We start from the raw sequence: 26,444 nt of genomic DNA, 5'->3' as shown, positions 1-26,444 counted from the left end.
AGATGGGTTTCAGGCAATTCGGAAAAGGAATATTTCATGAAACTGCCATTGAAACAGCTTTTCCGCATTTACAGGTCACCTGGCGTACGTAAAAGTTGATCATTCTTTAAAGATGACACGCTATATTTTGACAGAAGACGAGACAGTTCTTCATTAAACTCATAAAAGACAAAAGTATTACAGGAATACTAGATTCTAAACAACAAAGAAATGCCACAATTTATCAAGACCTTGAAGCAGATAGGAGGGAGAAATATCTCATACGTGCCGGTTTTCCTTGCCATTAATGCTTGGATAACACGCCTACGTCTCCTTGGATTAAACATAACGGCTAGTGCAGTGGCTGAGATACATGAACCTATTTCGAAAATATAGCAAAAGTTTTGTGCAAATCTGTAATGGAAATGCAGCTACTTTGTCATGCATAGAAAATATATTCATTCAAACTATAGTATCACATAGCCAGATCTGTATAGAGTATAGTCTTGAATATACTTTATAATCAAACTGTCATAACATTGTAATTTTGATTACCTCATCGGTCGACATAAGCTGGTGCTAACATATCCACATCATTTTGATAAAATGCTTTTTTAACTACTGTTTTCACATCACTGTCATGTTTGTTTTGTGTTTATTTTGTTATTGAGAGGAAAGTGCGGAGCACATATTTTCCTATTCATCAAGACATATCACTGCAAAGGTATTTCTAACTTGTTTTTACTTCTAAGCAAAGAACAAAAAAAAAACAAAATCTTCACTGTGAGTATATCGGGCCTTGAATCACATTCAGTTGCTTGAACGTTGTGAACGCAGCTCACTTATCAGCCACTGGTGTCGCTAAAAACAAGAGTTTCTGAATTCTACAAATAGCCCCTTTAATATAATTGTGTGTGTGTGTGTGTGTGTGTGTGTGTGTGTGTGTGTGTGTGTGTGTGTGTGTGTGTGTGTGTGTGTGTGTGTGTGTGTGTGTGTGTGTGTGTGTGTGATATTTTGCCAAAGAATAAATATATCATGGAACATTTTCAACATGTGCAACACAGCAGTGTTCTTGTGGAAAAGCAGACAACATGTCATGTTGACACCAAATGTGTTTTATATGCAACAGGGAGCACCTTTCCCCTTCCCTACAGCCCCAGGCCTTGACTTTTTTTTAAAAACTACCTGTATTTTGTTCTCTCTCCCTCTTCCTGAACAGTTTGAAATTCAGAAACTCAGAATCTACTGTGACCCTGAGCAGAATAACAGGGAAACAGCCTGTGAAATACCTGGAGTTGTAAGTATCAGAATCTTGGATGTTTTTGTTTTGGCCCATTCAAATAAATTCCACCTATTAATGTCACATCAGATTAGGAGTGACTTGATATTTGAAATATTTGATCTTATTACCAGACCATTCTTTAAAAAGTCTTTAAAACACAAAGGACTTTGTTCATTTTATGTTTACTTTAGTAATTCCAGTCAGCCATGTTTTGGAATGTGTTTAATGTACTAATCTGATATAATCTGTTCAATTATACTAACAAGCATATAATAAAAGTACCTTCTCAGCTTCAAACAGAGCATGACATTTGCTCAGAAATGTTTATTAGAAAGTCAATCACCGGCTTTGTCGTCGTTGTCTCAGTTTGCCTGACTTGGCACTATTTCTTTCATACTCACTTTTAAGAAATGTAGAACATTTATAAACACTGTGTCAAACACTTTATTTCACATTATTTTCCTTTTCTGCTTGCGCATGTAATGCCTTGCACCTCTTAGCAAAGTTATGTTTTTTGCCCTGGCCCCTTCATGTATTTTCACTCCTTTTATTTTTTAGGATGGAGAGGTATGTACTTTTGAAGATGGCTTTGCTCGCTTTCAAAAGTAACTGCTTATCTCATTTTGAATTGCAGAGGTAAGATTTGCCTCATGTTCTTTTGGAGTGTCTAACTATTGTCATAGCTGGAAAAATCTTTCAAAGGACTGTCAGCAGCTTTGAGAATGTATGACTGAATGATGCTGGTGTGAAACTTCTCACTCACAAAAGCTGAAAAAAAGTTCAACTGCTTGTATATAAAGTACTTTGGCAGTGCCATGGTACTCCACCGTACTTTAAAGTCCCCCTGTGGTCAATAATCTTATCCCTTAAAACTCAGCTTTGATCAACAAAATGACATATTTAAATGTTTTTTCCTTAAAATAGCTTGAATGTAAATCTACGCCCTTGCCTTATTTAGTGTACGTGTATATATTTATACATTATATAATATAGTATCTATTTTATGAATATGCAAATTAGCCCCGCCTCCACTCACTCAGAGATCCACTCGTTGACGATCACGCTGGTTACAAGGTAGTTTGTGTCGTCAGGATTAGGGTTTTGAAAACACCAGCGATTTCAAAGCGTGTTTTTGAGACTGTCTTTGGTTCATTGCAGTTTTAAGGAGAAAATACTCAGCAATGGTGTTGACTTATGAATTTTTCACAGGGTTTGTCTTAAAGTATATTAAAAGCATCACATAGACATATAAACAACATCAAAAGCTTGATTTTCACCACAGGGGGACTGTGTCATTGTCATGGTACCATGTCTAAATCTCTGTACTTTTTAGAGTATCACATGGTCACTTAAAGTCAGCATGAAATGGAAGTTGCAACGGTATTTTCTTCCCAATAGTAACATATGTCGGCTTCTCCAACAAGAATAAATGTAGGGTGAGACCATTAGGAATTGACTGGATCATTGTCGTTAGCTAATTGATACGATTGATGTGAGTGACAGTTTGCTAGAGGGGAGGGATTACTGTCCCGTTCTCACGCTGGTGCACAGGCCATCAGAAGAGATCAAGTCCTTGCAAGGGGAAGGGGAAGCCATTTTTTTATTAAAGATTACAATGGCACATTAATGAAAGAAAAAACCTATATGCAGAGTTAAATCGTTTAAAACATGGCAATATTCCATAAAAATAAGATTTGTCAATTTTGATTTCATGGTGACTTTAAAATGGCTAATATTGTGAAACAGATTCAACAGTGCTGTGCTGTAGGCTGCCTCTATTATTGTCATTTTGCTATTTCCAAACTACTGGGCCGTACTGCTGAATGTACTGCAGAATACCGCAAGTTTATCTTTATGCCACAAACAGGAAATGTCTGACGCTTTATGTTTTATGAAATGCAGCATAGTAAACAATGTTTTTCTATTTTCTTAGTGTGATAATGGACCAGGTGACATTGATCCAACCCCAGAGCCCTGCATCTGTCCACCTGGGCCACCAGGAACCCCAGGATTGAAGGTACGATATAGCCTGCTATCCCTCAACCCCTTTGGCAGATTTATACTAAAAGAACACCTTATATAATCTCTTCATTGCATCAAAAGTCATTGTATTGCACATAAAAGTCTCCAAAGGCAAGTTTGAAGTTTATAAGGCCATGCCTATGCTTGAAAACACATGCAGGTGATCACCATAAAATAGCCCTAAACAGAATTTTGAAGTTACAGACAGATTTACTTCATTAAAATAATATAATTTATATGGATTCATGTATTCAATATTATAATTATAGTCTACTTATTATCATTTTCTCATTCAAGAGACCAATAAATATTCTTATATAAAGAAAAGCATTTAGGCCTATGAATAAATATATACAGGGCTTTACATGAACTTCCACCAACCTGCCAAATGTGGGTATATTTCAGCAGTGGCGTGTAACGCAATCACTTTGGCAGGTTGAATTTTATATATATATATATATATATATATATATATATATATATAATATGTTGACGCTTTTCAATTGTAGTCTTTTATAAAGGCACCTGAAATAATAAACCAAGTGTTAAATGGTTTTAATGGTGCCCTTGAAAATGTATTAAAAAAATAAAAATAAAAATTAAAAAAAATAGCTGTTACCCATTGGCAAAGATACAAATAGTTAGATAAGCCTTTATATTCTTTGATCAATATTTTGTAATGAAATTATGTAAATACTATTTACATTGCATCACTTGTATTCTCTAGGGAGAACAGGGCAGAATAGGAGATCCGGGTCAAACTGGTCCAGCTGGTGCTGATGGTAAGCCTGTGAGTACTACACAGTTTAATACAACCTCAAATTAACTTGAGCACGTGTCGTGTTCTATGCAGTATCCAGAACTGCAACATAACATCCCCACAAGTATGTTTGGATAGAATTGTCATTGACAACATTCACCTTACAAGAATTCTGGTATTCCCATTCGCTCAGAATGTAAGAAGAAACAAGACAGTATGTCTGGTAATATGAGCTCATATGTGTCAGTAAATATACAATGAGTTCCAAAAGTTTTTGGGGGTTTTTTGCCTCAGAAGACGCAGTAGTCCAGCGTGGGGGCTACACATTGTCATGTTGTAAACAAGATAACATCTGTATTGCAAAGCCCCAAATCAGATCCAAACAGTTGATACACAATGTGGACAGTCAATCATTTTAGATCAGATTCCAATCGGATACACAAATAATCGGATTTTGAACGTAGCCTTAGAAACATAGCAGAATGTAGTAATTTATATTTACTAAACAGCATTGCAAGTATACAATTCATATGCAATTAATGTTACTTTGTTGATTCATTTTAAGTTTTCAAATCATTCACTCAGTGACTTTTTTTACATATAAATTTACAGAATTTTACAAATAAAATAGTTCTAAGCACTTTGTTTTATGATCTGTCCTGACAGTGATTATTTTTTTTCATTTAATGAATAAATAGGAAAAGTTAATATTACAAACTGGTTCTTTGCATTTATTGTCAGTACTGGGCTCTCAGCTCACATGGGTAGGGTACTTTGTACCATGTGTGTGGATGACTGTGTTCATAGACCATTTTTAACCGCGGAAAAACCCTAAGGAACTGTCCATTTTAAAAATTTTGTTGTACTGTTGTGAGTCTTTTATATTGACCTCATTTGTTATGTAGTGTAAAGCCATTTTGCACTAATGCCAAATTTAACAATATTATTCCATCAGTCATTTATATTAGTATTTCATTCACTGGAATCCTAAATAGGCATTAACATGTGGTCATTCTATAGACTCTACAATTTTTGTAAATGTATTAGCCTATTTATAAGTTGTTTTATTGATTTTTCCATCAAACATATTGTAACAGTGGCTGTTTCAGAGGAACGAGAATGGGATCCAGATGCAGCAAACACTCATTCAAACAAATATAATAAAAGCAAATCCAGGCAAAACTGATAAATGCAGACACGGGCAAGGAAGGCAAACAAAACTGACAAGAAACGCACACATAACATCCATAGAAGCACAACACCATACAAAGAACATGAGAAACACTTGGGTATATACAGTCAAGGGGATGTAGGTGAACAAGACACACCTGGGAATAATCATGAACTAATCAACAAGAAAAACTAGAAAGGACAACACAACATGGCACAGAACAGGAAATAACAAAAGTCCACATAAGACAAGGGGAACAAGACAGGGATCATGACAGAGCACCTTTAAGGAGTGGATTCCAGACACTCCACGTAAAAAAAAAAGTCCAGGAGGGTGGTGGAGCGGAGCTGGAATGGAGGGAAGGAGGGCCAGGTCAATGGAGAGGAAAAGGGCCTGGAGACTGCGGCAGGATGGGAGGCCAGGGCGGATCAGGCTGTGCAGGCGACCAGGGAGGAGCAGGCTGTGCAAAGGGCCAGGGCATATCCGTTGCTTCAGGGGACCAGGGCGGATGTGGGGCTTCAGGGGGCCTGGGCGGACCCGACGCTTCAGGGGGCCTGGGCGGACCCGACGCTTCAGGGGGCCAGGGTGGATCCGACGCATCATTGGGAAGAGCCGGCAGTCTTGTCTGAAGACACCGGCGTAGACATGGCCATCTTGTCCGAAGACACAGGCGTAGAGTCGGCCATCTTATCCGAAGACACAGGCGTAGAGGCTTCCGTCCTTTCTGAAGACACAGGCATGGCGGCGGCCATTTTGTTCGAAGACACAGGCGTAGAGGCTTCCATCTTGTCCGAAGACACAGGCGTAGAGTCGGCCATCTTGTTCGAAGACACAGGCATAGAGGCTTCCATCTTGTCTGAAGACACAGGCATATAGTCGGCCATCATGTCCGAAGACACAGGCGTAGAGGCTTCCATCTTGTCCGAAGACACAGGCAAAAACATGAGTCGGCCATCTTGTTCGAAGACACAGGCATAGAGGCTTCCATCTTGTCTGAAGACACAGGCATAGAGTCGGCCATCATGTCCGAAGACACAGGCATAGAGGCTTCCATCTTGTCTGAAGACACAGGCATAGAGTCGGACATCTTGTCCGAAGACACGGGCGTAGAGTCGGCCATCTTGTTCGAAGACACAGGCATAGAGGCTTCCATCTTGTCTGAAGACACAAGCATAGAGGCTGCCATCCTGTCCGAAGACACAGGCGTGGCGGCGGCCATCTAGTCCGAAGACACAGTGGTGGTGATCATTATGGGACAAGACTCTTGAAGGGCGGCCATGATGGGACGAGACTCTGGAATGGTGGGTACAATGTGTCTTTCGTGTTCCTCCTCCCCGACATCCACAGTAAAAGCAGAGCCACTCAGTTGCAATGCAAGTTCGATGTAAAAACCAAGGGACCAATTAGGGTTGTGCAATGCCATGACTGAACTGAGTGGCTCAGATAGCTCCCCCTTAAAAAATATCATGAGGCATACCTCGTCCATGTTTGTCAACTGAACCAGATCGATAAGTCCAGTAAATAGTCCTTTATACTGCTGTCTCCTTGTCGGAGACGCATAAGTCTCACTGCTGGATCCATATGTGGTCTGGTGTTCTGTAACGCAGTGTGTTTCAGAAACAAGGATGACGAGGATCCATTTGCAGTATGGCAGTTTATTAACAAAACAGTCAGAAAGTAAATCCAGGCAAAACATAACAAGAAACCAGGCAAAGAACAAAATCCAAATAATCCAAATACAGGAAAAACTAGAAACTGAAACGACTCAAACAAAACATCCAACAGAGGACAACACCAGACAAAGAACATGAGAAACACTTGAGTATATGTACACTCAAGGGGAGATTTGCAAACAAGACACACCTGGGGACAAACAAACAAGAAAAACTGCAAAAGGACTACAAAACATGTCACAGAACAGGAAATAACAAAAGTCCACACAAGTCAAGGGGAACACAAGACAGGAATCATCCTGTCTTGTGTTCCCCTTGACTTGTGTGGACTTTTGTTATTTCCCTTTAGGGAGTGGATTCCAGACACTCCACATAAAAAAATAAAAAGTCCACACAAGTCAAGGGGAACACAAGACAGGAATCATGACAGAGGTATGACATGCGCTCTCTTTGGCTCGTTAAAGATCACTCTTGCTGCAGCATTCTGGATCAGTTGCAGAGGTTTGAAAGTTCATGCTGAAAGGCCTGCCAAGAGAGCATTACAATTGTCCAATCTGGATAGAACAAGAGATTGGACAAGGAGTTGTGTAGCATGCTATGAAAGGAAGGGTATATAGCTAATCTGAAGATACAGCAGTTCTAGCAATGTGGTCTGTGAAGTTCAACTGATCATCAATCACAACTACATCCCAATTTGCAAACTATCCGTCCTAAATAGTATTTGAAATAAGAATTAGTGTGTCCCAAATCATAGTATGTTGAAACAAGAATATCAAAGATCCCCGGATGGTCTACTTTTTCCGGTTAGAATCCGAAGTGCAGATCCGTGCACACTCTATCGGCTGATATTACCCACAACCCATTGCACGTCCGGCGGGGATTCGATTAGAACTACAAACACGGGGGAAAAAGTGTTTAGAAACTACAAACACGGCGGATGTGCGAGTCTAACGGTTAAGTAGAAAGGTTTAGACAAAGGGGTTGGAGTGATTAATTATCAGTATCTAACTTTACGAAAAAATATTTATTCAATGTTATCCACATTATATTTAATCTGCAACAGCATTTTGAACTTTTGTAATGATACTTTTAATGGCCATTAACTTTTAAATGCATCTTTATTCAAATTGCAAACACATGAAGAGAATCTCCGCATGAAAGACCAACGATTGGCAGATCAACATGCTGCTACATTTCTCTCCAAAACGGTAGGAAATTAAATTAAATTGAATGTGGAGGATTTTAACTGTCACAAGATGATTGACAGGGCAGTTTAAACAGTGACAAGATGCATGTAACTAAGCGATAGAGGGATGTCCGTTAAAGATGATGCAGTAGTATGTCCTAAACGCTTGCCTACTCTTCTGCTACACACTCAAAAGTATGTTATTTTTCTTCACAAAGTACATATGTGGCGGGGGAGGCGTGGTTCTCCTGATGTAGTCCCGCGAGCGATGTGATGATGTCCGCAAATGGCGTTCCCGATGTTCCTGACGGAGTTTGCATCTTGGCGGCGGCGTTCTCCTTCCTCACGGGTTTCGGCACCAGTGTGGTATTTCCCCTTTTGTGTGTGTGTGAGAAGGAAGGAGACCGGGGTCAGCTGGCTGAGGCTCGTGGGTAATTTATTCAATAAACTCAGATCACTCTTAAGCCACATGCGCACGTCGAACATAAATCTCATTCACAGTTCCAAAATACTCGTACTAATATGGTTCGTCTTTCCTCTCCAAAGACCTCTTTCCACGTTCCCACGAGACCTCAGCCCTCTCTCCTCGATCACTGGTTCCAGTCTGCCTTTTATACGGTCTCCCCACACCAATTACTGCAACGAGACACAGGTGTCAGTCATTTTGCACTTGACCTACTTACCGCCGCTCGTCTCTCCACTCTCTCTCGTCGCAGACCTCGCTGAACCACGCCTCCCCCGCCACAACATACTTTTAGGGTGAAGTATAAGTAGGCGAATTGGGACGCAGCAAAAGGTTCCTGGCTGTTCTGGATGGAGTTATGGTTGACCAACCTAGCTAAATGGAGAAGTTGTGATAGAGTGTTGGCTGTGACCACAAGCAGCTCTGTCTTCGCAGGGTTTAGTTGAAGGTGGTTGTCCTTCATCCAGCAAGAAATGTCTATCAGGCTGGTTGCTATGAGAGCAGCTACCTTCGGATCCTCTGGTTGGAATGAGAGGTAGAGTTGTGTGTCATCAGCATAGCAGTGATAGGAAAAACTTGTTTTTGAATGAAAGATCCTAGTGATGACATGTAGATGGAGAAAAGAAGTCGTCCAAGCCCTGAGGAACCCCAGTAGCTAGATGTTGTGACTTAGACACCTCACCTCTCCATGACACCCTGAAGGACCTATCTGAGAGGTAAGACTTGAACCATTGGAGTGCGGTTCCAGAGATGCCCTTTGTCTTGAGGGTTGACAGGAGGATCTGGTGGTTAACTGTGTCAAAAGCAGCAGACAGATCTAACAAGATGAGTACCAAGAATTTGGAAGCTGCTCTTGTCAGTCTCAGAGCTTCAATAACCGAGAGCAGGTTGTCTCAGGCGAGTGTCAGCTTTGGTTGTTGTTTGGTGGTGATGGTGCAGTGGATAAGACACATGCCTTTGGTGTGAGAGACCCGGGTTCGAATCCACTGTGAGACACCAATGTGTCCCTGAGCAAGACACTTAACCCCTAGTTGCTCCAGAGGCGTGCGACCTCTGACATATATAGCAATTGTAAGTCGCTTTGGATAAACGCGTCAGCTAAATGAATAAATGTAAATGTCCAGGAGGTTGTTCTGTGCAACGAAGATAGAGACTTGGTTGAAGATGACTCGTTCAAGTGTTTCAGCACTTGAATGGAAGAAAGGATACCAGTCTGTAATTTTCTAGATGTGCTGGAATAAGAGTGGGTTTCTTAAGCAGTGAGGTTACCCGAGCCTGCTTAAATGCTGTGGGAAAAGTACCAGTGTGAAAAGAGGTGTTGATGATATGAGTGAGTGCGGGTAGAACTGAAGAAATGGCTTGAACGAGATCAGTGGGGATAGGACAAAGAAGTATCTTTAATTTCACCAAGCTGATCACCCACTAAAAAAGCCCCAGAGTCATCATGTTTTCAGGCCATTTCAAGTTTTATTTTGTTTATTGATTTGTTTACTTGATTTTTAATTAGTCTTCCCATTAACGCCATGATCCCGTTCATTCAGACTGATTTACACACGAAAACAAGAGGCAGGATTTATCGCACAAACCAATCATATCACAATGGAGACATTGTCTCTTCTCTTGTGACTTTCCCCCATTCATTCTCAATTAACTCCCACTAAACTCAGCAAATGCTTTAGAGTGTCTGTTAAAACTCAATGGGCTCAGGGGTGGCCAGAGAGACGTGGTTTTATAATTACATTATAAAAAATTGGGTTGGGACAATAAAACGATGCATCGTGAATCGAGAAAGGATTCTGGATCGATTCTGAGATTTTTCGAATGCATCGTGATTCTCTCTCTAATCGATTCTGAGCTTATTTTTTAAAAGTAGATGGCACTGCGTGCTTCAGAAACAGCTCTACTCTGCTTAAAACTCTGTTTGCACTTTAACGTTCTATAAAATAATCATTCATAAAGTTTGAAAAGGTTCAAGCGAATTACAAGGGTGTAAATACATTCTCAGACACAGCCAAATGCACGAGCGCTCTTCTTCGTGAGCATTTGAGCGTGCGGTTAAAAACTAGCCTAGAGCGTCATCTGCTGTTAAAAACTCAGAATTGATTCGAGAGAGAATGGCAATGCATTCAGAAATATTGGAATCAATCCACGAATCGTGATGAATCGATTTATTGTCGTGATGAATATGCGATTTATACACTTTTTAATGTCATATTATCTTTGTTTTATTTTTGTAATATGGATTATTTTCTCATCCAATTTTTTGAGGAGGCACTGCCTCCCTTGCCTCCTCGAAGGAAATGCCCCTGGTTTGTGGGCATTTGTAGGGTTGCAATTTTGACTGCAGCTTCAGTTTTTCTCAGCATGAGTTAGTTTGACTGAAAACGACCCTCGGAAGAGCTCTGAACATTAGGTGAATGTGCAATAACAACACCTGGATGCCATACTTGCAAGTCTTCATATCTTTATGAACAGATGTCCACATTACGCACATGTGCCTGCATGTTTAGTCAATAAACAGAGGGGTTTTATTGATGTAAAGCATATTTCACCTCATGTATTTTCATTATACTTATAGTATTTGCAGATAACCAACAGTTAATGTACCTAATAAAATGTTAAAGTAAACATTTCTGTCCAAATCTAAATAGGCTATATACAGATATAATAAATAGTGAGAAATTAAACACTGATTTTCTGCCTCTAATACTTCTAAAAAAAAAGTCAAGGGGCACCAAACATGTTTTGAGAAATCTTTTCCACCCTCTTTTGTGAAAAGGTCTTTTGTCAAGTCACTGTAAAGCTAACTGTTTAAATCAATAAAATAATTATATTGAGAAGAATCTTATGAATATATTGCCCTTTCAGTCTTGTCAATTGCGTACAGTCTTCTCAGAGAAGCGTGCAATATTCTCACAAGTAAACAATATTCATTGTCTCAAAAAGGTCTGAATTTAAAAAAAAAGAAGAAGTAAAAAACAGTGGGGTTTATTTTATGTCTCAAAAACAAAGACATGAGTGTCATCGTCCAGCTGGAGTCAGCACAAATGTTTCACGTAGGCGCGTAGAGACTCCACACACTAATAATAAATAATACTCATGACATAAATCTTCGAGACCTCTGAAATCTTCACATGAACTTTATCTCTTGAACTTGCTGTTTTAGTTCTTGTCTTTGTGTGTCAAAACAATGTCCTTTTCAAAATGTATTTTACAGCAAACCAAGATCACAAGTGCACTTGTTACCAAAATAGTTCAACAATTTTATTTTGTTTCCAGAAATCATAGTTCCAACTAAAATTCTCAAACAGCAAGTTGTGTGGGTCAAACTACAGTTCTCAACCTGTGGTTAAAAGCATATTTTCTTGTTAGTGTGATGTGGACCTACATACAGATTACACTTTATTTCTAACTGTAAGTAACCAAAATAAGCAAGCTAACATGTAGAACAATCTACATATGTCATTCTATGCACATTTATATGTATTCACATCACATACACATATTCAGACATCTAAAAATAAAGCAAAACAACAGAGAACAAAAATAGCAGAGTAGTTCTCAGATGCTATGTTCGTTATTAATAGCAATAATCCAAAATTAATTTAATCTCAAACTGATTAACTGGTTAAAGTTATTACTTCACCACTTGCATGACATTATTAACTACAGTTCTGAACTCTTTAAATGTATTCTTAAGGTTTTGGAAAACAGATGTGACAATTTATCCAATTATGCATTGCACTATGGTAGTTAAGAAGCAAATTAGATTGTTGTACGGAAACACTCCTCGGATCAGTTAACCTGACTCACTAGATCGAAAGTCTTACTATCATCAACCTTCGGTTCTTTTTAAAGGGTAACTAAACCCCTGGTCAGAGTATGACTCCACCCACTGGCAATATTTGAAAAATGCTGGAAAAGTGGGCAGACCCCAGCGAAGATAGAGGCGACGAACCGAGGGCGGGGCTGAGCGGGGGGGCGTGCACCTGAGACCCGCAGTGACAGCTGCTGTCAAACTAGATAAAATGGAGTGACGCAAGTAGCTTTGCAACCTCTATGTTTGCAACAGAGCGGTCATTTGAGGTCGAGAACTTTTCTCCCCCACCTTCACCTGAAGTGGAGGAGGGTGAATTGTCTGTGGACACCAGCTCAAACTGCGGTCTTCACTCCCGCATCGCGATCGGCATCCGATTATTCTTATATTCAGTCATTTTGAGGTAATTTTTTCCAGGATTATTATTACTTTTACGTTCATTATATTTTACTGCTATGTGGAAAAAAAGAATCAGCAAATCGCGCCGGCGCGTTGTCGACACCAGAGGATTAACTTTAGCCTAATAAGAAGGAACATAAATTGTGATTACAAATATATGCTCACTCACATCATGACGCCGCTGCGGTGGTGGAGTCCATGCAGGAACAGCAGCGTTTGGCAGCGCGAGCTGTGTGGAGAACGTCCTGGTTGCGTATGCAACCCACCGTTCCCTGAAGGAGGGAACGGAGGACGTAGTCGACGGTCGACTGAATTGGGATCTCGCTAGAGAGCCTGTCTTCTTCGAGTACTATTGAACGAGCCAATGTAATTGGCGTGCGTGATTCGCATCACACACTCCGCCCCCGCGGCGCGGGTATAAATACGGAAGTGGATGCACGCACTAGTTGCTTTTCGCTGAGGAGCCGAGAGTAACCCGGGGTCAGCGGTGGTCCAGCGGTAGTGGCAAGGGGACTACGTCCTCCGTTCCCTCCTTCATGGAACGGTGGGTTGCATACGCAACCAGGACGTTCCCTTTCAGTCGATAATGTCAGACGTAGTCGTCGGTCGACTGAATTGGGATCACCCTTTGAACACGCCACTAACGCTGCCACCTTCCAGTGCCTAAACCAAAGCCTCCTGATGCCCCCGCAAACTTAAGGCGGGGAAGGACAGGGCTTAGGCCAGGGAAGTCACTGCTGTTCCTACAGGACCACTGGGAAAGCGTTCCCCGTACATTGGAAGGAAGGGACGCTGCGGAAGCCGAGTCCAACCCAGAGGGAGGTAACGTGGAAAATACATATATGAACTGGGCGGAAACCGGGCAGTCTAACATATGGAATGACACTGGGGTGGCTCCAGCCTAAGACGGGGGGAGACACACCGGACAGTGACGGCAGAGAGACTCTGCCGAGGGAAGACACGGGCTCACCGCAGGGAGCCGTATCGTGGAAGAATACGCATATGGGGTCGCCGGAGGGACCGCAACATATGGACCCAGCCTAACACAGGTTCCACACTGCTTACGAGTGCTAGGCCTAACACCAGACGATCCGCACGTCCGACGTCGGAGGGGTGTGGAGGAACTCAACAGGGTTCAATTTTAAGGGAACTCAACTGGAGTAGAAAGGCGCACGTATCCAGTCCATAGGAGGGGAATGGCGCAGCAAGCCGACACTTGAACCGGGCTCACGGTGAAACTGGCTTCATGAGAAGGGAGCCCACGGGAAGCAGCGGTTCAACTAGGTGTCGTCCAGCCCCCAACTCTAGAATCTGTTTAGCAAAGCATCTCGTCAACGCCCAGGCGGAGCACTTTACACTCATCATAGAGGAGCTCAACACCTAAGTGGACATGTTGCATCTCGGATTTTCACCGAAATGAAGGCAAGCACTAAGTGCAACTTTGCATGGAAACAGCCTTCCCTCTCTGCTGAATTCCAACAGATATTTGTAGAGCTGGTCTGAGGTCTATGACTTGCACTCTGTACACGTCCAAGCGAACGGACAGAGAAGCCAGGGCTGGATCTGCCTCCTCCAGGGCAGCACTTGCAGGCTCACCACCTGCTCCTATTACGGGAGAGGTAGGAACCTTGGGCACAATCCGAGCCGGGGTCTCAGCTTGTGAGAGTTAGCCGGCCCAGACTCCAGACACAATACGTTGACCGAAAGCGAGCAAGTCCCTACCCTCTAGTAGAGACCACGCGAGCAGGAGAACTGATATAACAGATTTTTTAACTCACTGCCTGCAGTGGCTCAGGGGCGGTCTCTGCAGTGCAGTCGCACCCGGGACAAGGCCCAAGAGGATAAAGAGGGACACAAGGATTTACAAGACCTTGCTCCTCAGGAACCTGACGATCAGAACGTGCTTCTGCATACTTCTGTAACACGATGAGCGTCGTTTAAACACCGAGGCAACATCATTTTGAGGGAGAAGGAAAACAGCCTACTGCGACCCATTTTGCAGGAAAGAGAGCACTGAAGTGATCGAAAGCTTTCAGGATCTCCTCTGGAGAGAAGACGCACTCAACGACTAGGTTCCACTTCTAAAGGCGTAAGCACGCTACCCAATTCTAGGGGGTGCTCGCAGAAGTGATGGTAACTATCACATGTTCTTGTGATAGCCACCTGAACCTCCGCGTTCAGATGTAAGACCGCCCGGAATCTCCGGGGGAAGAACGCGTGTGCCATCGTGCCCCGTCCCCGAAAGAGTTTTCAGGGGAAGTCAGGAAGGCTGTTGATGGGAACCAGGTCTAGTTGGGCCAATAAGGGGCAACTATGAAGACCTGTTCCTCTCCTGACTTGCGTAGGTGCAAGCGACGGGCGCAAAAGACAGGAGCATTGCTCAACACAACATGTGAAGATCACTGGGCTTCAGGAGCATTTTCTGCTCAGCACTTGGGTGTGACAAGTTCACTGAGCTTCAGGAGCATTCCTGCTCAACACCTGAGTGTGATAAACTCACCGAGCTTCAGGACCATTTCTGCTCAACACTTGAGTGCGAAGAGCTTCACTGAGCGACAGGAGCATTTCTGCTCAGCACTTGAGTGTGACAAGTTCACTGAGCTTCAGGAGCATTCCTGCTCAACACCTGAGTGTGATAAACTCACTGAGCTTCAGGAGCATTTCTGCTCAACACTTGAGTGCGAAGAACTTCACTGAGCACCAGGAGCATTCCTGCTCAGCACTGCGTGTGACGAATTCACCGAGCTACAGGAGCATTTCTGCTCGACACCTGAGTGTGATGAACTCACTGAGCTACAGGAGCATTGCTGCTCAACACCTGAGTGCGATGAACTTCACTGAGTTTCAGGAGCAATTCTGCTCAACATGAAGTGTGATGATTTCACTGACTTGAGCAGGCGCAAGGCGACCATGAGTCGCAGTCACTTTTAGAAGGCTCACTGGGGTTAAACGCATTTCTGCGGGCCCCTGGGGCAGCTGAGACCCAGTGTTTGTCCAAGGGTAGTCCGCTCGGTTTACACAAACACTGGCGGAAAGATGAAACCGGGGGGGCAACTGAGCGGCCCCGGAATGGTCATGACCCAGCTGGACCCAGGGGATGGAGTCTCCACTTGCCCTGGCTATAACTGTCGTGAGGCTCGGTGGCGGCACAATTGAGTAAAGCGGGAAGAGTGGAACAAAGCGTCCTCAGAAGCTTCTGACTCCAAGGAGGAGGTGACGGGTGAGTTGTGACAGCAGCGGTCGCAATGTCTAACAACTCGAGGCACGAAATGCCCGTGTAGTCGGGGGTCGCCCAGGCCCCTGTTAAAATACGCCCTTGTACATGGCCCCTCTGTTGAAGAGGGTTTGGCAGCAGACCGGGATGAACTATAGTCACACAGGGTGAGGTGCTCTGCCACGGTCACCTAGGGACTCGATCATGAAGCTAGCGCTGAAGCGGTCACATATGGAGGAAGCCAATGGCTGCAACTACCATATACCCCAGGAGCCTCTGAAAGTTCTTCCAGTGGGACCCTTTCTCACTTCAAACACCAGCTGAACACATTCTCATTGGAGAAACGTGTTAGACCGAGTCCATCTCCAAAACTGAAAAAGAGATACTAAGCCCGTGGGCGAGATTACTCTCTTCCAGTTGACCTGAAGACCCAACGGGCTCTGGAGCACTCGAAGGGAAGGACACTGTACTGATACTCCACCCTTACACGCAACCCACAGGATGGCCTGCGGTGCGGAAGGTAGAGATCTGTTCTTAAGCACATGTCTTTCAGGTCGGAGCTGCAGACCAATCTTGGGCCAAGATGGTCACGACCCACCACCTAGTAGCACGAAGAACGAGTTTACAACTGGCCTTCGTACCGGCTGGAGGAGCGGCTATATCAAATCCTTCGCCAGCAGGATAAGATAAGCACGCACAAGTCAGGAGCACTGCTCAACACTCGGTGTGATGAATATCACTGAATTTTCAGGAGCACGTCTGCTCAACACCTAATGTGATGACTATCACTGACTTGAGCGGGGTAGCCGAGCCTGAGGTGGGGCAGCAAAGTAGAGAGAGTGGTGTTAGTGTGCTGTGCAACACTTACCTGTCTCTACAAGCGGCAGGGGGCGCGTGAGAAGGCGGATGACCGGGTCCTCGAACGCACCAAGCTGCCTGCTGGCGACCAAGGGGGAGCTGAGGGGTGTAAGGCTATACAGGGTCACACCCGCCAGACTGGCCCTCTTGGGACCCAGGAACAGATGAAATTGCTCTCTCTTTGAAGTGTGGGTACCGCTTGCTCCGCTTTTTTTTTTTTTTTTTTTAGGGAGCCAGCGGCGGAACAGACACACACACAACCAAAGGCTCCACCCGGCCCTCACCCGGGGGGAGGGAGTGATCGTGCCACTCCAAGACCATCTCATCCATTCCTGGGCGGCCCGCTCCGGAATGCTTTCGCTGTCGCTTGCCACCTGGCTTGGCAGCGCCTGGAGCGGGCTGGGCGTCTCTACTGCGGCCGGCTCCATGCTGAGGCCTGGGTGGAGGCTGCTGCGGAGGGCCAGCAGGAGCGGCGGCCGGGGAACGCCCACGGCGACGAGCAGGCGGAGGAGCTGCCACCGGCGGCGGGTGGAGGCAGCAGCTGGCCACCGGGGCAGGATGTGCCGGATGACCTCCGTCTGCGCTTGAGCGGCAGAGAACTGTTTGATGCAGTTCTCCACCGCGTCGCCGACCAGCCCAACCTGGGAAATTGGGGAGACCAGGAACCGAACCATGTCCGCATCCGCCATACCAACCAGGCTGAGCCAACGAAGGCGCTACTGGACCACCAAGGTGGACATCGCCAGACCGATCACGCACGCTACGACACCCGTACCCCGGAGGGTGAGGTCGGATGCAGTGCGGTGCTCACCTATGAGCGCACGGTCTGGATTACCCTCGTGCATGCCATGGGTGCCCTAGCCTGCAGCAACGCCATGGCACGCAAGAGGAAGGGGCTTGCCCACAGGCTTTGTAAGCTCTGCCCGTCGGAACAGACGAAACTCACAGGCCTTAGGGGGGAGACTAGGATCCCCCCAAAAGGCAGCTGCCGCCGGACACAGGTGCACCTGTGTCGACAGACCGCTCCAATGGAGGGACACCTCGCAACCCTTCACCGTTCCTCCATCAAGGGTAATGAGGGGGAAAAGCTATTCAGGCATTTTCTGGCAGAGAAAGATGCTGTTCACCACCTGATAAGCTCTCCATGCATTTCGGGAAAGAAAGGCACTGGGGCGGCGAGCTGAGAACCAGCGCGGCCCGCCCCAAGATACCAAACTCCAGATTCCAACCGAGACTGAACGGGACACGGTGGAGGTTCCACTCGAGCATGGCAGCCTCGGTGGCCCGTTTCAGCATAGCTGATAATTCTGGATCCGGCTCGGGCAACATTGAACTCCCGGAGGGAGACAACACAGCCGAGTCATCATCTCTAGAAGTCAGCTCACCCTCCGATGCTGCAATCTGCGTCCTGTCCTCCAGGGGAGCCCCGAGTGAAACCGCTGGCCCACCCATTACAGATGGACCAGCAGACAACACAGGAGGCTGCAGTGGTTGCAGTGGAAGGGAGGAGTGAGGAGCCCACAGGGAATGGTTACCGGGCGGGACATCCAACACTATCCTCCGGTCACCCATCCCACACAGCACCCGAGGGTGGGGCATGGTAATGGGGACTCGCTCTCCGTGAACGAAGGCGAGTCTCGCCCTCAACACTGCGACAGTCATGTTCCCACAGTGGAAACATGAGCTGTCCACAAAAGCTGTCTCAGCGTGCTGTAAGCCAAACACGTGACACAACAGTTGTGACCATCAGAGAGAGACAGGGAACGACCGCACCCAGAAACGCACGGGCGGAATGACATCTTGAAAAAGAAGCAAACGCACCCGTGTTGCTCTTTCAGAAAATAGGACCGTCACCAGTGCCGGAGCACACAGGGGAATGACCGCGGCAACACTGAACAGAGAACTGAAACAGTGAAGCACTCACTTTTCCGCCCTCTAACCAGCCATCAACACACACAAACATTTAGAAATTTGTTGCTGTTAAAACAGCAGTTGAGAGCTCAAAGCTCGCGATCACCGCTGCACTCGCGCTGTAGAACACCAGCACTGGGACAGTCTTCCTGAAGAACACCGACACACTCGCTCGTTGTAGACAACAGCACTCTCAGAGACATCAAACGATCGGCTCCGAAGCGAAAGGCAACTAGTGCGTGCATCCACTTCCGTATTTATACCCGCGCCGCGGGGGCGGAGTGTGTGATGTGAATCACGCACGCCAATTACATTGGCTCGTTCAATAGTACTCGAAGAAGACAGGCTCTCTAGCGAGATCCCAATTCAATCGACCGTCGACTACGTCTGACGTTATCGACTGAAAGGGAAGCCCATTTCCACCTCCATTGCGTTGGAGAAGCAATCCCACATAAAATGCAGGTTGCACACTGGAGCGATAGGCGAGATTAACTACCTAGGCTACACGAAATAATCTAAATAACTATATAAATGCTATGCTAACTATATGCTAATATATATCTATCCGTTTTCAATACTCGTAATTCCAACTCCTGACCCGCTACAGTAGTTTTGACGGAACCAGATGCTTTTATACCAGGGGCTGCCAAGGGCGTGGTGAGCTCGCACCAAGGGCGTGACAGAGTGACGTCATAGAGTACCCTACGTCACAGAGTACCCCTACTTCAGGAGCTTTCCGTTTAACCTGAAGAGGGCAGCACTCAGACGTTTTTACACCATATATTTGAAAAGTAAAACACTTTATACCCAAATGTCAAAAAATGTACTCGAATCAATGCAGCATTTATGCACAGCATTTATGAAGCTCCATTCTTACAGATAAGTAACTAAAAAAAGTAGTTTTAGTATTTAGTTACTCTTTAGACGTGACAGTGAGCAAACATTTTGGAACACGCTAGCAACAATAAACCTGTTCCATAAAAAAGCAGTGGATGGGAAATGCTATTCAAGCTGTAAATGCATTCTTGTAGTATTCACATAGTCATCTAAAGCCATACAATAGATATTGGTAAGAAACTTAGATTTAAATCGTTATTCAGTTAAGTCACGTGTTGATGCACTAACGTCTGCCATCACAAAGTTTAACACGTCACTTTTGAAGCTTCTGTAGTTTCAATAAATGCACATTTTGAACTTAGAAGAACTGAGAGTTAAAATTATGTGGGAACATGCAATAAGCTGTGATATTTTTTTTTCTTTCAATTTGAGCTTGATATTAATTTATATGACTGTGGGTCAGACTAATATAAGAGTCTTTCTTTATTATAGGGTGTCCCAGGTTCTAGAGGAAGTCCTGGCCTTCAAGGTTCTCCGGGCATGGAGGTATGAGTGCATGTGTCATAGACATACCCTAAAAAACTTCACTCTACACTTGATGATGCTATTTTTCAATCTCTATTTGAGCAGGGCCCTCATGGAGCTGATGGACATAAGGGAGAAAAAGGAAGTCATGGCCAAGCAGTAAGGAGCTATGGATTTGTGTCCCTTTTATCCTTAAATGTACCATTTTCATTATGGCAACATATTTAGTTATCACAAATTCACATTTGCTTTCATACGGTTATTTATTTTTGCAAGTTTTTGCATGCAGATTATTTGACAAAACATCACAAAGATAAAATTAAATAAAATCTACTTCAAGATTAAAATCCAATACAGCAAATTAATCTAATGTAATTTTTACCTACTGACATAAACAAGTGATATTTAAAACAAAATTGCTTTAAGGTATGACAGCTCAGGAAAAATTAGCTAATAAATATCTAAAATCTCAAAAGATTAGGTTCAAATTGTTCTACTTCTTTCCTAAACAAAGTCAGTTTCTCACAGAAACCATGCATATTGCAAGGGTTTTTTGTATGTTGGAGTCAATATTTGTGACTGACATTTAAGTTCACGTTTAAACTTGTTTAATGTACTGTACAGCTGTGGCCAAAAGTATTGGGAGTGCCATCAATTTTGTGTTTCACAAAGTTTGCTGCTTCAGTTATTGTGGCGTTTATTGACATTGCTTCTAGATTTTTGTGCAGAGTTATCAGATGCATTTTAAATAATTGCAAAAAGCTTAATTGTCCAAAAAAACAACAACAAACTTTTGTCATTTTACTAATCATGTGAATGAGTACTAGTCAGGTGAAATCACTATCAATCTGATTGGATTATAAGAGTAGACTTGTTTTAGCAATGGTTACCTCCAAAGAAAGAGGTGCAGCCATCATCGCTTGGCCTCAAGATGCAAGAACATTACTGCAAAGAATATTGGAAACCAAAGAACCATTAAACTGATCATAAAGAACTTCAAGTTAAGCAGTTCAGCTGCAGTGAAGAAGGCTTCAGGGCGTCCCAGAGTGTCCAGCAAGCACCATTACTGTCTCCTCCTAAGGAGTCGGCAATAGAATCATGTTACCACAACTGCATCTGGAAAATCGTTTGTCCGGAAAAGAAAAGGTGATGTCTACCATGAGTCCTGTGTTGTGCCAACAGTGGAGCACCCTGAGACCATCCATGTGTGGGGTTGCTTTTCATCCAAAGGAGTGGGCACTTTCTTTATTCATGGCAGTGTTTTGGGGCAGAATTTTGAATGTTATCAAAACAGCCTGCAAGAGCAACTTCTCCCAACAATCCAGGAGCATTTGTTTCTGATGATCCATGCATTTTCAAGCATGATGGAGCACAATGTCACAAGGCAAGAGTGATAATGGAGTGTTGCGGAGATCATTACACTGAAATTTTGGATCCATGGCCAGGCAACTCCCCGGATCTTAATTCCAAGCTGTGTTCAGTCCTCAAAGATGAGTGGACAAGCAGAAGTCCACAAATTGTGATCAACTATGAGCACTAATAAGGCAAGAATAAATCGCCATCAGTCGGGATTTGGTCCAGATGCTGATATCCAGCATGCCAGAGTGAATTGCAGAGGTAATGAAGAAGGGTCAACACTATAAATATTGACTTTTTGCATATTACATGTTGTTGTTTTTTGCCAATAAAAGCCTTTAAAACTTATTGAATGCTTATCATTGTTTTCAATGAGAGGACTTTGCGAAACACAAAAAATTGAAACTGCCAATGCTTTTGGCAATGGCTGTACAACCTATGTAGAATTTACTGAAATTAATTTTTTCAGTGTGTGTGTCTGTCTTTGTCTTTAGGGTGAGAGTGGCATTCCAGGTTTACCCGGGCCACCTGGCAAATCAGGTGAAAAGGTCAGTTTTAACCCCTTACTAGACACCCCCCATTTTGGCATGTGGGGCATAAACGACATATCCAAAATAAAAATTTTGTTGCTTATAGGTCATTATGGATAGACACATAATCAACATATATTTAGAAAGCTGACACTTGAGAGTTTGTAAGTTACCCCTTTCCCAAGTGCCAGGGTCCACGCCCTAAGATAGTGCTGGATCCTGAGCCACAGCCGAAGCACTCCTGATGCAACAGGTGTAAAGGGGGGAAAGCTAAATGCTTTTGTGTTCATCCCCAACCCCTTGTTCAGTTCCGCATTGGAGGCGTTATGTTTGTTGCCAGTGCTGGGTTTGTCCCACCGGATGTGTGCATTATAGCGGATCAAAAAAAACAAAACAAAAACACCTTCACAAAGAGAGCACTTCTCCTCTTCTTCACAACAACAAGAGCATGATCTTCCCGCCCCAGTGCAACAACCTGCCGCTCATGAAACTCCAGCCCCTTGCCACCCGAAGCCAGACTTAGGAAGCAATCCCGGGTGTGTCAGGTTGGGCACAACCTCCTTTCGGGGAGGGCAGTGCATGTGCCGGGCAGGCTGAACCCGGCTTATGATTAGATGGTTCAGATCATTCTGAGTATCTTCGGGCAAGCGGAAGTGGACCTTTTGGGAAAGTGGGCCTTGGAGGAGAACTCCCACTGCCCAATCTGTGCCTATATGCCTTTCCCCCGGTAGCTCTTCTTCCTCAGGTCATTAGCCGAGGACATCAGGTTATCAGAGAGGACAGATGCTCGTCCTTCTGGTGGCCCCACTCTGACAGAACCAGTCTTGGTTCCCTGGGATGGTGCTGCTGCTAGCAGCAGCTTTTTGGCCAATTCTGACCTTCCTGCAGGAGCTGCTGGATGAGGGATGCACCCCATCCACATTCAAGGTATATGTGGCGGCTATAAGTCATAACTCCTTCTGCTCTTCCCACTTCAGGAGTGATGCAATGCGAGTGAACCATTTCGAAAGGGAATGTTTCGGTTACTAACATAACATAGATTCCCTGAGATATTGGGGATGAGCATTGTGTATGCTGGCTGTGCTACAGCCAGTCGACTCTTGCTGCTCAGTCGAAATATTCTTATTAAATGGTATTAAGCGCTGGCTTATATAGGCAGATGGTAGTCATCAGGTAGTAGAGATGCTTTCTGTGTGGTATTCCAAAAAAACAACAACAAAAAACACACATCACACTAAAACACCCCAAAAATGAGAATTAAATGGATAACAAGATAATTTTTTGCTATTACAAATATTTTGCATGCACACCTCTGTTTGTGTGCCGCTGCTTCAGCTTTTTTTATGTTTATTTGCAGGTTATAATTTACTAGCACTTTTTTTCAATGTTATGTGGATTGTCTTATTAATGTGGCTATATTTGGTCTGAATAATGGCTAACTATTTAAACATTATTTAAACATTATCCACTATTTGAACTGCAGTGGCCCAAAGGCATTTGGACCCTTATTGTAAATATGTAAGACTGTAGCATTTGATAACAAAGCAAGTGGAATGTATTTTAAAGAAAGATAGCACAAGCACACAAAAAAAGCAAACAATTCAATGGTTTAAATGATAAAAAGTTTTGTGTATCATGGCTGTCAAAGTAGAACATGCCTAACACTTGAGGGGATGTTCACAGATGCCAAATAGTTTGTAGTGACATTCATATATTTTTATGCGTGATATAGAATTACCCAAATACTAGTTGAGGTCACTGTAACTTTATGTACCGCTGTGACTTTGAACTCAATTTTAAAATAAGGTCACCCAGATAATTTGTTTAAATATATATTTACACTGAAAATAAGTGTTTTACATTATGTTATGTTTTCTCACTAGGGATCTTCTGGTACTCAAGGCATACAAGGGCCACCAGGCAAAGATGGGCAAGTGGTATGGTTAACGTTCTATTCATTTTCTTAACTCCATTCAGAGCATAGAGCTTCCCCTTTTTATTTCCAGTTCTCAAAGGCAGTTTTATTTATGCCTGTTGACATGAGAACTTGTTACAGTTTCAGGACATTCATCATGTCACCACCTGACCAGTATGCTTTGTGGTCTTGTTCGAAGACTGTTTATGGAATCACTGACTTTGGATTTTTACTATGCTTCAGCTCTAGGGCTGGGTATCATAACAAAATTTTCGATACCGATACCTTGACTTCGATTCCGGTTCCTGAATGATACTTTTTTCGATACTAATTTTATGAAACCAGTTTTAACAATATAACATTACCTAAAAAAAAACTTTTATATTTTTTGACTTTTTACACTCATATTTCGATTCAGTAAAAAAGCACCAATGCTAAAGTTTTCTATGTTTCCTAATCATTTAACAACATGTATTCTTTACTTCAATGAGCTCATTGCTTCTGCCTTAACTTAATGAATGTTTAACAATGAAACTGAATGAAAATTAATTGAAATGCATTACACACAGTCACCTCTGATAACAGATCACTGTAAATTGTAATTTTTGACACATGCATTTTCTGTAAAGCTGCTTTGAAACATTATGTAGGCCTATTGTGAAAAATGCTATACAAATAAATGTGAATTGAATTAAATATCTCTGCTGGGGTGCGGTATATATGCTTCACGCTCAGCACACATGCAGCTTGCCGCAAAGCACTGGCAAAAGTAGCCTAATGATTATGGATGTGTCGATAATTGTTTATTAATGAACAAGTGTTTACTAAGTGTGTTGGCTGCAAAGATGATTATGGCAATCGTCATTCCTGCAGTAGTGAACGTGTGCGCACGCCTATATGGATTAGGTAATCAAACTATTTATTTATAATCGTTTCGTTTAAAAGTAGACATATTTTGACCTTCTATAGGACTATTTCTCGTGTCTGTGAGGCAAGTATCCTGAACGCTGAGTTTCGGTTCATTTGTGATGCGCTCCAGTTCTTGCTGTCGAAGACGGAAAAAAGTTCTACTCTCAAGTGTATTCTGTGCGCTTTTAAGTGCCTTATCAGATTTACCGTGTTACCGGTCTTGGCAGCAATTATCTTGTCGAAAATATTGCATCGCGTGCTTCTGGCATTAAGTCTGGTACATAGGTACACTTTTGATAATTTCCACATATTTTCTATCTATCTGGGTTGGGACAGACACACACACACACACACACACACACACACACACACACACACACACACACACACACACACACACACACACACACGCCTCACATGCGACGAGCCAGGTCTCTGGGCAGCCGTGTAAACTAGTGTTCTCTTACGAGAGGTTCTCTCGTATTGCGTAAGTTTAGCTTACGCTACGGGAAAGATTCATCTTCTCGAGATACTGAAGCCAAAAAATTATCCTTAATTTTGTATTCCTTGTCAACGCAGTGCAGCAGCTAGCAGACCTAGAGCAGGCCATCTCGCGTGCTCATTGGCTGCCCTGCGGGCAACTGCTGCAGCCTACCAGTGAGCCCGGCGTGACGTCACGCCCCATGAAGGGCGCCCGCGCCTTCATAGCGTCACAGCCCGCCAGAATGGGCGTGGCTTAGCGTATAACACTAGGGGCTGTAGGCTGACTTCCCTGATTTTCGTCTCTTCGGCGAGCTCTTCGCATCGCTGGATCTGAGAGAAGCCACCGCCGCCGTCGAACAGCGGACAGCCAGCTTAGGAGAGCGCTGAGGAAGCCGGCCGTCTTCGCCACCTTCAGCCATCCGTGCGAGCTACGCTATCCGGCAACGTATCCTTTACCTTGCTAAAACCTATTCTAAAACCTATTCTAAAAGAGCAGCGAGTGTCTTTTTTAAGACGCCTCGCACTTCCGGCTGTGAAGCGCTTCCGCTGTCGACCCTGCGGGCTCGACTCGAAGCCTTCAACACCCCCCGCCTCTCCTCACCGACGCGCAGCTGCCGCTCACGAGCCTCACTGCCGTCGCATCTGAGAATGAGGCCGAGGGACACGTACGAGCACGCGGCTAGCTCTCTTTACGTTACAAGAGAGCTACCCCGCCCTCGTGTCCCCGTTCGGGCGTCATGCAGAGCCCTCTCGAGCTCTATGCATGACCCGGACGGGCATCATCTGTGTTACATGTAGGTCCCGTGCCCACTACTCGTGCGCGCGCCTCGTACAAACACTGTTCCAGTTCTGCTCCCGAGCACGCGGCTTGCTCTCTTTACGTTACAAGAGAGCTACCCAGCCCTCGCGTCCCCGTTCGCGCGTCATGCAGAGCCCTCTCGAGCTCTCTGCATGACCCGGACGGGCTTGCGCGCCGCCGTCGAAATGTCTCGCCATGTCAGTGCCCTTAGATAAGGTTACTGCAGTGGTGTATTTGGCAGCCAACGAGCCGGTAATGCAACCCGCTCGCCTGCACACATCCGCCGTTCTCGCGGCGACCCAGAGAAATCTCAAGTGAGTATAATGTCAGATTAAGAATGTAAGTTACGTGCCCG

At 44.2% G+C, this 26,444-nt stretch overlaps 1 protein-coding gene across 2 annotated transcripts in view; it reads left to right on the top strand.

Moving 5' to 3' along the window:
* Positions 1-26,444, top strand: part of col21a1 (collagen, type XXI, alpha 1) — a 106,464-nt gene that overhangs the window by 14,185 nt on the left and 65,835 nt on the right. For both annotated transcript variants that reach the window (XM_077230326.1, XM_077230327.1), the window contains exons 7-13: positions 1,199-1,276; positions 3,195-3,278; positions 4,011-4,073; positions 20,065-20,118; positions 20,203-20,256; positions 21,948-22,001; positions 23,867-23,920. In XM_077230326.1, coding sequence (XP_077086441.1) covers positions 1,199-1,276; positions 3,195-3,278; positions 4,011-4,073; positions 20,065-20,118; positions 20,203-20,256; positions 21,948-22,001; positions 23,867-23,920 — 441 coding nt within the window. The remainder of the gene's footprint in view (positions 1-1,198; positions 1,277-3,194; positions 3,279-4,010; positions 4,074-20,064; positions 20,119-20,202; positions 20,257-21,947; positions 22,002-23,866; positions 23,921-26,444) is intronic.

This window comes from Siphateles boraxobius, unplaced genomic scaffold (genome assembly GCF_051911475.1).
Source record: "Siphateles boraxobius isolate OS27281-9 unplaced genomic scaffold, OSU_SipBor_1 142, whole genome shotgun sequence".
Lineage (NCBI taxonomy): Eukaryota > Metazoa > Chordata > Actinopteri > Cypriniformes > Leuciscidae > Siphateles > Siphateles boraxobius.
Note: the sequence above shows the minus strand (reverse complement) of the source record. Positions and strands in the feature narration are given on the sequence as shown.